This window comes from Tupaia chinensis, unplaced genomic scaffold (assembly GCF_000334495.1).
Source record: "Tupaia chinensis unplaced genomic scaffold, TupChi_1.0 Scaffold000217_1, whole genome shotgun sequence".
In the NCBI taxonomy this organism is placed as follows: domain Eukaryota; kingdom Metazoa; phylum Chordata; class Mammalia; order Scandentia; family Tupaiidae; genus Tupaia; species Tupaia belangeri.
Window position 1 is genome coordinate 4113223 of NW_006159692.1, and position 12062 is coordinate 4125284.

General features: G+C 41.8%; 1 protein-coding gene across 2 annotated transcripts in view; it reads right to left on the minus strand.

Annotated features, from left to right (window-relative positions):
* Nucleotides 1-12062, minus strand: part of CPEB3 (cytoplasmic polyadenylation element binding protein 3) — a gene marked incomplete in the record, with an annotated part of 190369 nt that overhangs the window by 82730 nt on the left and 95577 nt on the right. For both annotated transcript variants that reach the window (XM_027771496.1, XM_027771495.1), the window contains 2 exon segments: nucleotides 8755-8844; nucleotides 11105-11272. In XM_027771496.1, coding sequence (XP_027627297.1) covers nucleotides 8755-8844; nucleotides 11105-11272 — 258 coding nt within the window.

Here is a 12062-nt window from a genome sequence, read left to right on the forward strand (position 1 = left end):
TTTTTTTAATTCACCAGAGAGAGACAGAGAGAGAGAGAGGGAAAGTGAGAAAGCTATCTGTCAGGTCCAGGACTTGAACTGTGGTCAGCCATGTGGGAGTCCAGTGCCTCAACCACCATCCCACCTGCTGGCCCCCTCCCCTGCCCTTCCATTCTTCCAAGTTCCTAATAAAATTTACTTACAATTGCTTTTCATTTTCCTTCTTTACAAAGATGACTCTTGAGAGATGCATACCTCCAGCCCCAGTCTCTGTTCCAAACCTCTTACCATAATTCCAACTGCCCACTGGGAGTTTCTGCTCGGGTCAGAGGTACAGGTGAACCAAACTCTACATCAGGTCCTTGGTATACCACCCTGGCTAGCCCTCTGACTCCCCTCCGTGCCACAGTTCTCTACGCTAGGAGAATTTAGCGGAACTGTGCCATCAAGTCTACCACCATCAGATCTGCCCCGTAAGGACCACTGGGCCCTCTTACCGCCTGGGCTAGTGATACCTCATCACCAGGCTCTTATGTCATGGGCCTTTCCATGAGTTTGATTACAGAAATGTCCTAAGTGGTTTTTCATGATTTGGTCCCTCACGAACTTGTAGCACTAGGTAAGAAAGTAACCAGAGTCACAGAAATAAACATGATTACAAACTGTGAGAAATTCCCTAGGGAAAAGACGAATACAGCAAGTACAGCAGAAACTCTAAACATAGGCATCAGTTTAGATTGGGGATATGGAAAGCAGTTCTCCGAGAAAAAAATCCCAAACCATAAAGACTCAATCACTCCCTTGCTAAAAAAAAAAAAAAAAGGTGAGGGGCTTCTGTGATACCTGGGTTCTCTGTAAAATGCCCTCTGTGCAATTTCTTACTTAATCCTCATAACAAACCACAAGTAGGCACTATCAGTACTCCTATTATTTTTTTAAGAATTATTTCTTTTTATTTATTCATTCATTTATTTTGACAAGAGACAGAGGGAGGAAAAGTGAGAAAGAAAGCTGCTATATCTGGGACTTGAACCAAGGCCAGCCATGTGAGAGTCTGGTGCCCTTAACCATCATGCCACCTGCCGGCCCCATCGGTACCCCTATTTAATAAATTAAAGATAGTAGAGGTTTAGGAAGATTAAGAATCAGCCCAAGGATACAGAGATGACAAGCAGTAGAACAGGAATCCAACCTAGGAAACTTATTCCAGAGTCTATACTCTTTTTTTTTAAAAAAAAAAAAAATAATAATAATTTTATTTAACTTTATTTATTTATTTATTTATTTAAATTTGATCGGAGAGGGATAGGGGTGGGGAGGAGGCAGGGAGTGAAAAAGCAAGCTGTGAGGTCCAGGACTTGAACCATGGTAAGCCATGTGGGAGTCCAGTGCCTTTAACCACCATGCCACCTACCAGCCCCCAAAGTCCATACTCTTGATCACTAGCTACCCAGCTTGCATCTTGGGCCAAATTATCCCTCTGATGACTCTCCTACGGTCAGCCATGTGGGAATCCAGCGCCTCACCCACCATGCACCTGTTGCTTTCCTACCCCCACCCCCTATCCTTCTATTCTATTCTATCCTTCTATTCAGGCAAGCTCTCAAATAACATAGTCCTAATTAAAAGCCTGCTTGGAATATGTCTACCTCTAGGCTATCATTATTCCTGAATAAGAATAGCATAATGCAATATTTAAGAATCCTAGAGGCTGGCCCATGGGCACAGTGGTTAAGGTGGCTGTGTCCTATATGGCCGGCTGCACAATTCAAGTCTCAGGTCTGATGGTTTGAGAAACCAGCTGGACACGAGTGCACGCATGCCCGAAAATCCTGAAAGGAGGGAGACATGGAAGAGAGGGGATTGGGGCATGACTATGCCCCATGGAAGGTGCTTTCTCACCTTCCCTCTCTCTCTGGCTTTCTCTCACTGCCTCTCCAGCACACACCCTCTGCAATACATATACACATACATAAATATTATTATATACTATATGTTATATATTATGTTATATATTAAATGTAACTCATATACTAATTTTAATCCTTGCACCTCTTTTGCGGTGATGAAACTAAGGGACACCTGCAGGTGGGGGAGCCCTGAAACTTTAGCTCCAGAAGCCATGCTCGTCCCTATTACTTAATATTTTACACCCTATCTTTATGTCTTCTCTGAAAAACTGCAGGGTCTCTATGGCACTCTGTATCTTTCCTTCAGGGGATTGGTCACCATTCATAATCGTGTTTATTTTTGTGACCACATGATTAATTTCTTATCTCCCCCACAGGGCCTTACGTCTGTGAGCTCCGAGAACGAATCATGAAGATGAACATCCTGATTCCTATGCCTCCCCATGCCTTCCATGTTCCAAATGGGGTCTGGAGGGCATCCAGCATTTACTTCCTGTGGTCCACAAATCTGATCCAGAGGGATTTACATATCCTCGACCGGCTGATTAAGTGCTTTGGTGGCCCTTGTACTGAGACGGTCCAGTCTGTCACCTCCCCCTTACCTGCCCAACAATACTTAAGGGGATAGTCGATCTGTGTGGCTGCTGTTTCTTTATATGAGCTTCTTCTTTTTTTTTTTTTTAAGAGAGATTTTTGTTATAGGGTGTGTGTACTTACCGGAGAGACAGAGAGACGGAAAGCAAGAAATCACTCCCTGGGAGAATGGCCACACTGCAATCCCTTCTCCTCTCAGGATTTTGGGCACACATGCACACGCACCCAGCCTGAGTTTTAAGACACCAGGTCCAGGACTCGAACCATGGTCAACATAACCATTATGGCATCTGCTTACCCCAACATGGATTTTTAAAAAAAGTTTGGTCATTTACTTCCTCTAGCAAGGAGACAGACAGACAGAGAGAGAGAGAGAGAGAGAGAGACGGGAAGACAGCACCCACAACAGGGTCCCAATGCTGTGATCCACCCTGAGCCTCAGCCAGTCCCAGGTCACAAGCCATGGCTGACATACGTGCTTAGAGACGTCTCCAGACACACACTGGAAGGCTCAGCCTCACAAGAGTGTCACATTGGACTGCCGTTCCACTGCTCAGGCCCTCTATATGAGTTTTAAGCTGCCCACCATTCACTGAAAACAGCCATTGATTTTACAAACCCTACTTCGACTGCACACAGGTAAACCTACTAGAGACACAGATGACTATTTTATTAGGGATACGCTTTTCTAGAGAACGGCTAAAGGGGTCAGTAGTGGATGGTTCATGGTATCCTCCTACCTACATATAAGCCTCAAATGCACAGCCCAACAAGGGGTACCTGATAACCAACTTGACATGACCTGAAGGAAAACTCAACCGGCCAGCGGGAACATTATGGAAAGGGCACAGAACAGTGTGAGATGTTCCTGACACTCTGAGCAATGGGCATGGATTCTGAAACTTACTTCATTCTTGGAATGACACCAAATTTCTTTGGGATCTCCCAAAATAGGTCAACCTTCAGACTTTAGCTGAGAGCAAAACACAACAGGAGCCAATAGTCTAATCATTATTTCTCCTCCCTGACCTCAATCACCAGAAAAGCAATCTGCTCTCTGAGGATGTAAGCCTAAGGACCTGAATCAGATCAGACTCTCTTCTTGGCCGGGCTCTTCATGGTCCATCTCAATGCTTAACCTCGGCTATAACATGAGGGCCCCAGCGTTAACACACTCTAGCTCCTTATTATTATGCTGTTAGCAGCAGTACCAGAATCACGGAGGTTACAGGGCTGCTCAGACCAACACAGTTAAGTAGGACATCATAAACGTGGCATATGTACAGAAAGGGCAGACAGGAAGAATGGTGATTCAGAGACCATTAGATATTACCTGAAGTATGACTGAGAGTGCAAAAATGTTTATCTCAGAAAAGAAAAGCAGATAGTCCTTTAAGTGTCTAGCGATAGATGTCACAGTGAGGACTTAATGTTTTACTTTATAGGAGATCACTGGCCAAAGGGTAAAAACTGCAGGGAAGCATTACAGAGGAAGAAATTCCTAACTAGCCAGGACTGCAAGTACACAGCCTTCCTCTGACCTCCCTTGTCACTGGATGTCTCAGAAGCTAAATGACTAATTCTGTGTGCTATTTTAGAGCAGGAGTCAGTAAAATATTTTTGTAAAAGGATTTGTGGGCCACATATAATCCTTTAATGCAAAAGCCATCCTTGGCTCATAGGCCATATGAAAACAGGTAGTATGTTGACCTCTGGTCTAAAGGAGTATCGTCTGATAGAAATATGTATATCCTGAGTTACAAATGTAATTTAAAGTTTCCCAGTACCTACGTTTGAAAAGGTAAAAAGAAATAGGTAAGGTTAATTTTCATAGACTTTAATTTAATATACCCCAAGAGTTAAAGTTATTTTGAGTCATTTATTTTATTTAAAATTTATTTTAAGGTTAGTAAAGAGACCTGCATTGTAAAAAAAACTTAAGTCACTGAAATCCAGTGTATACTTTATACTTATACCATATCTTGATTCAAGATAGCCACATTTCACGTGTTTATTAGCTACACAGGGCTAGTGGCTGTAGTAACAGACCAAACAGTTATAGACAAATTTGTGAATTCCATAGAGAAAAATAAGAGATGACCTTCTACCGATACTTAATTAATGAGTCAAATAAGTGATTCATTTGATTTAAATTAGTGACTCAAAAATACACTACTGATAAGTAGTACAGGGATGACCGGCAAGCTACCTCGAAAAAATAAAGCTGGATCCTTTCTTGTGACTTACACGTCAATGAAACTTCCAGATCTAAAGATGTCGATGTAAAATAAGAAGTAAAAAAACATTAGGAAAAAAAACATGGACCCAAGAGGAGAATGGAGGAGAAGGGACTGTGGTATGGCCATCTCCCCGGGGGGCGATTTCTCACTTTCTGTCTCGCTCTGTCTTTCTGGTGAGCGCATGCGCCCTACAGCAAAAAAAACCTCTCCAAAAAAAAAAAAAAAGAAGAAAGAAAAAAGCATGGGTAGTATGTTCTTACTATCTTGCAGTGGGAAATTCCTTTTAAAGTATGTTTTTGAAACTCAGAAACCATAAAGAAAAAGATTAGTAAATTCATTTACATAAAAATGAATAATTCTGGTAATACAAAAAAACATTAAGAGTTGAAAAGTGACAAATGGGGGGGTATTTTAAACAGATCAAAGCAGTTTTTGTTCTTGTTTTTTTTTAGAGAGAGATTTTTTCTACAGGGTATGTGAACTTGCTGGAGAGATAGAGAGACAGAAAGCAAGAAATCACTCCCCAGGGGGAATGGCGAGGCCACAATCCCTTCTCCTCCATTCTCTCAGGATTTTGGGCATGCATGCATATGCACCCGATGTGAATTTTAAGCTGCCGGGTCACACCATAATCGACTACTTGGGAGTACAGCAATGTAACCATTATATCATCTACTGGTGCTTCAAAGTGTTAATAATAACAACAAAAAAAAATCTCTTGGGAGCTCAGCAGGTGGTTTGGTGGTTAAGGCACTGGATTCTCACATGGCCAATCATGGTTTGAATCCTGGGCCTAGCAGCCTGAAAATCATGTTGGGCGTGTGTGTGTGTGTGTGTGTACCCGTGTGCATGCATGTGTGTGTGTGTGCATGTGCACCCCATAAATCCTGAGAGGAGCCTGGAGGAGAAGAGACTATGGAGGCTAAGGAGCTGGATCTCACATGCCAACTCCATGGTTCAAGTCTTGGACCCAGTGGCTTGAAAACACTCCAGGAGCATGTGCATGCGTGCCCAGGATCCCAAGAAGAGAATGGAGGAGAAGTCACTGCACTGTGGCCAGCTCCCTGGAGAGTGATTTCTCACTTTCCCTTTCTCTCTGTCTCTCTCAGGCAAGCACATGAACCCTATGTCAAAAAAAATCTGAAAAAGAGAGAAAGAAAACTCTGAATATAAAAAGCATCCTTCACAAAGACAAATATCCAAAAATAAAAATGGGGGCTGCCTCCATAGCCTAGTGGTTAAGGGAGCCAGAGGGCATATGGCCTGACACGGTTTGGATCCTGACCCCGGAGGCTTGAAAAGCACACCAGCACAGGTGCACACATGCCCAAAATCCCAACAGAGGGGAGACGGGATTGTGGTATAACAGTTAACAAGATAGGAACATCATACCAACAGGGTAATTTTGATCTTTTCTGATTAATATAAACTGTAAGAAAAAGAAATACCGAAAAAGGTGCTATTTAAACCACGAAATTGGCAAAGACTGGCAATGAGCCGTTTCCCCTGGCCCTCAGCAAAACAGTTTTTACAATCCGGGTACTACTGAGGGAATGTAAATGAACATGACTCTTCTCAGGCACAGCTCGGCAACCTGCCTCAATGTTCTCTCACTGGAGAAATTTACCCCAAGAGGCAACGCGAAAGGGCAAATGGGTGAAGGCACAAAGCTGTCCACTGAAGCATGATTTGTGAGAAAATAACTGGGAGCAAACTAAATGCCACCAATAGGCTTGATTACATTAAACTAAGGTCATTAAAGATACTACAGGTTTATTACGGAAAGGCAGTAACCTTGCCGGGAGGAAAATTCAAGTGATAAAAAAAGTATATATAGTGTGATCCTATTTCCATGAAATGTTAGGTCATAGGAATGTGTATCAATAAGAAGTATCAGGACACTTAGCAAAATGTACACAGCACTGTCTCGAGCAGAGGCAGACGAGGGGTAATTTTCTTTGGATTTGATCACATACATGTTTATCTTAATTTTCATTTTAAGATTTTTTGAGAGAGGTTTTTGCTATAGGGTGCATGCACTCGCCAGAAGACAGAAAGCAAGATGGCGAGGATGGCCACACCGTGATCCCTTCTCCTCCATTCTCCTCTCAGGATCTTGGGCATGTGATGCACACATGCCTGGCGTGAATTTTAAGCCACTGGGTCTATGCCTTGAACCATGGTTGGCCATGTGGGAGTCCAGCAATGTAACCATTACGCCATCTGCTGGCCCCTTAATTTTTATTTTAACAATGATCATTTGACACCTTATATTCCAGAATCATTTTTATAACCTTCTCAGCATAAAGATCTTTTTTTTTGGCGGGGGGGGGGGCACTGATCACTCCCAGAGACATCTTGTATACATGTGACTTTACAGAGTACGCTACATGCATCACGGCATAGTGAATATTCACCCCTGACAAAGAAGACCTGAAACCTCCCTGATGCAATGAATAACTGGCATCATTAGAGACATCATTTATATGCATGCCTTTACATAATGTCGTACGTGTACCACAGAGTGGTGACACTTTTTTTTTTACATTCATTTATTTATTCAAAGAGGAGGAAAAAGACATCCCCAACAGAGTTTTATGTCATCCAGGATCATGGGTACAAGCACTTGAACCTAACAGGACGGGGAAACCCTAGGACACAAACCAGGGCCTTCCCACATGGCTTCAGCATCACTGAGCTTTGTGTCACTGCTGTGCCACTGTGACTTCCCCAAACACATTTTTCACTGAAATACCCAGCAGGATCATTTTGATCTCTTCTGATTAATATAAAATAATTTTTTAATGTAAAAATTCTCTGGAGAAAATAAGCAGAAGAATTTTAAAAGCAAACAAACAGCCTTATGCCTAGTGAGTAACTTATCTTCTTGGTTTATAAAGAGAGTGGGGTGAAGGACAAGTGACAGAGAAACCTAAAAGACCAAACATAAAAGGAAATCACTTGCCTCCCCCGAGTTAAGCTAAAATTTGATTCCCATACAAAGCACAGGAAGGACAAGGGCTCCATCTTCTCATGGCGAGTAAGGTTACACAGTAGAACACATCAGAAAGCTATTTTTCAGAACTAAAAAGTGTCCTTGAAATATATCTATAGAATATAACACAGCAAACTTTTTCTCTCTCTTTTTCAACAGCAGAATGTGCATATACTCTTATGAGGGGGAAATGGGGAGAGAAAGAACCCCATCAGTGCAGCCTGCTCACCCAGCTTTTTCCTTCCAATCTGTTTCATCAGGTTCCTGAGCACCCCCATCTCCCAATGTGTTTTTCAAGCTGACAGGGCCAAGACTTGAACCCTATCTGTCTGTGTGGGATCCAGCTTCCTCTGGCTGGCACCTAATTGCTATGCTACAAGGCTGGTCCTGAAAACTCACACTCTTCTCCATAAATCTAGAAATATACCTGGTATGAATATCACTAGAAAAGTTCCCCAGGGTCTGTAGAAATGACAAACTATGAACAGACGAAGCAATATATTTTTATGCCATCATATATTACCAAATACATGATACCAAAAATTCTTCATGGTCACGTGACGAATTTTTTGCTGGTTTGCCCTCTAGCCTACCCTTCCCTAGACAGGCTAAGTCATTTAAGATACAAACAAGGATCAAGGTAATTTTCAACAATAACATTCTTCTGCCCTTAATTTGTCCAAGTTTGGGCTTTATAAAACCACAGGGCTATGAGATACAAATACATTCTGACCCTAAATAATTTTTTTACTTTACCATTGCTGACATTCCTCAAAACTCTAGAATGAAGAGCTAGCAGAAGGCTTACCTAGAACAGACTCATGGATTTCACTGTCATTAAAATAGGTGCCAAAGGGGGAGGCTCCCAAGTGGAAACTTAATAGACACAAGGAAGACTAATGTTATAACGTTTTCCTAACTGGGAGAAAAAAAAAAAAAGTCAACGGCTACTCCAAGAGTTAAAATGCTGCCTTTTATTGAACTCTCAGGCCACCTCTCCCACATGCAGGCAGCAGAGATATTTTAAATGCATTACCTTTAGGAGGGAAATACGACTTGCTTTCTGCTTTGTGAGGCCAGTCTACCACGAGAGGTCCAAACCTGCGAAAGCTGGCAGTGATCTCATCTGGAAAACAAAGAAGGTGTCTTAGCATACGAGAGAAAAATAGCTGCAATCAGAACAGTGCGAAATATGTCTTTCTGTTAAAACTATGTTGTGAGGGCTATTTCTAAAGCATTTTTACAGAAGTTGAACCTACTAAGTGAAATATCACTGCTTGGGTATACATTTGGTTATTCACTTTTAACCATGCAAAGCATTTCTAATCACGAATTCATTTCCTTTTACTGCCAACAAATTTGACACATGGAATTTGGAAGGAAAAAAAATCTGTACTAGCTAGCTAAGGTGACTTCTATTTGAAGTAAAACGGAGAGTCTAAAATTAGGAATGTTCTCTGTTTTCAGAAAAAACGTCAAAGATACAGAAAATATTTAAAATACGGTTTCACTTGTATGGAATCTCTCACATTGTCTTTTTACATATTATTTATTTTTGGAGAGGTTTTTGCTATAGGGCACATGTGCTTGCTAGAAAGAGAGACAGAAAGTGAGAAATGATCCCCCAGGGGAAGATGGCCACGCCGCAATTCCTTCTCCTCCATTCTCCTCTTGGGATCTTGGGCGTGCATGCATACATGCATGGCGTGAGTTTAAGCCACCAGGTCCGGGACTCAAACCATGGTCAACTACAAGAGAGTCTAGTGGCATAGGCATTATGCCAACTGCTGGTCCCTCGCTCACATTATTTTAGAACTAGATATAATTCTCTGGTAAGGAATAGGGATAATAAGTAGGTAATTCCATTTGGTGATAAAATCCTAAATCCCAGTGGTCTAAATACACACCTTATAAAGAAAATATAACATAAATTATAGCCCAACAAATTTATTATATCCTTGTAATTTCTGACTCACAGCAGAAAATTAAATCTGGTTCCTACTCAGGTTTACGGTGCCTTCTCTTAGGCATGATCAAAATTTTGTCTTAAAGAAACTCTACATAATTGATATATGAGATTAACATGAATATGAGAACAGTTTAGAAGAAAATAAGGTTCTGGATTTTAACTTTAATATATTGAGTTGTCAGAAAAGTCATGATGTATTTTTTCTATGCAAAAATATGTCATGACTTTTCAGACAACCCAATAGTAAGTCTAAAAATAAAATATGTTTAGAGACTTCTCTCATCATGAAAACAAAAGGAAATCATTGGGACCAGCAGCTGGCATAATGGCTATGTCGCTGGACTCCCATGTAGTTGACTGTGATTCAAATCCCATACCCAGTGGCTTAAACTCATGCCGGGCACATGTGCCTGCATGCTCAAGATCCCGAGAGGAGAACAGAGGAGAAGGGATTGCAGTGTGGCCACCCCCAAGAGAGTGATTTCTCACTTTCTGTCTCTGTCTCTCACTTTCTGTCTCTGTCTCTCTCTTTCTGGCAAGTGCCCACACCCTATAGCAAAAACCTCTCCAAAAAAAAAAAAAAAAAAAAGAAAATTATGATAAATTAAAGAAGAATGATACTGGCAAACAAATCTGCTGAACTATTATTTCATAGCAGATCCAAAGCCTATTGGAACTAGAGTTTTTTTTTTTTCTTAAAATAACTTTGTCACAATTCAGTTTTACTTGTCCATTCAGCAAATATGTATTGATAACCTACTATGTGCTAAAATGAATACCTTTACTGGATTTACACATAAGTCAAAAACTCACTTTCAGACTCGTAGTATCTAAAAATATTAAGAACAATTCTAATTTGTCTTCATCTTTTAAAGGTAAAAAGGGAATTATGCTTTTCATTGATAGGTATTTATATTAAAACGTGAGCTGGCATGGCGTGATGGTATGAGTAAAGCCCTGGAATCAGCCTGAATCGGGGCTCTAACTGCACCATCAGCTACAAAACCCTGGACAAATCATTTCTACTTTATACTAAGTTTTGTCATCTATAAAGCGGAGATGGTATGATATACTTTATAAAAGAGCTGGGAGAACTAAATGAGATAATATGATGTGATGTTCTTAGTACAATATTAGACTTACAGGAAGAGTCTCCTAAGTATCAGCTCTCATTATTATGTTGAAATTTAATTCCTGATCACTAGGAAGCATGCAGCTGCTGGGAGACTGATACGTTGCCACGAATACACAACCGATCTGACCCGTGTAACCTAGTAATCCCTCATATATCAGATGTTCTTATCTCCTGCGCACTAAGATAGACATGTCCTGACGCGGACTTGGGGAGGACCGGCAAGGTCAGAGCACAGCCAGCACAGACCCAGCCTCTGCAAAGTCATTCAGGAATGCAGAGTACCTTCATCGATATCAGGGGGCAGGCCTCCAACAAACACCTTTCTGGAGTAGCGCTCTACTCGTTCCCCGTTTTGACAGCGAGTGGGAGAACTTAAGCCGGAGGACAAGGCCTGATCGCCATGGTTGTCGTCCAGGAAGGCATCTTCAAAGGGAAAGAGAGAAGACCGACCTGAAACAAACGTGGGAGTTTCTATGATTAAAATGATTTTTCTGGACAGTGAATGCTTTATTAGAAGCCCAAAGTACAGAGTAAAAGGTACCCCAGCCCCCCCAAAAGTGCCCTGAGTTGTGGCTTTTCCAACAGGACATGCAACTGACGACGACCCAGTCCAGACAAGCTTATCGGTTTTGTGAGGGAACTCAGCCCTGCGATGACGGACTGAAACCTACAGAAGATGCACCCAAACTGCAGCGGTTTGAAAACCTTTCCAGAAATTGCTACCCATTATTCACATGGTGTCCATCGCAGCTGCTAAGAGTATATTCAGCAGCGAGCACTGCTTTTTATCGGTCATTTCTTAAAATAAATTGAAAAAGTAATCGCTATTCACAGGTTTTAATCTACTCCTTATGGTGACTTCAGCGGTGGCCGGGATCGCAAAGAGAATATTAAACTGATAACAGCGGTTGAGGGCGTCTTTTTGGATCGCAGATCTCCGGACTAACAATCATCACATTTCCCCTGCCAGCCCAAGCTAGTCCAATCTGGAAGTAAACATTTGCAATAATAAAAGGGTGGGCAAGTAACTGAAGACAAATAAATTAAGATGTGGGAGGATAGGGAAGTAGGTGGTACAGTGGCTGTGTGCTAGACTCCCACACGGCTGTCTGTGATTTGAGTCCTGGACCGGGGAGTTAAAATCATGCTGGGTGCATGTGCATGCATGTCCAAAATCCCAGGAGGAGGGACTGTGGCATGGCCATCCCCCAGAGTGGGGTCGGGGATGATTTCTCTTTCC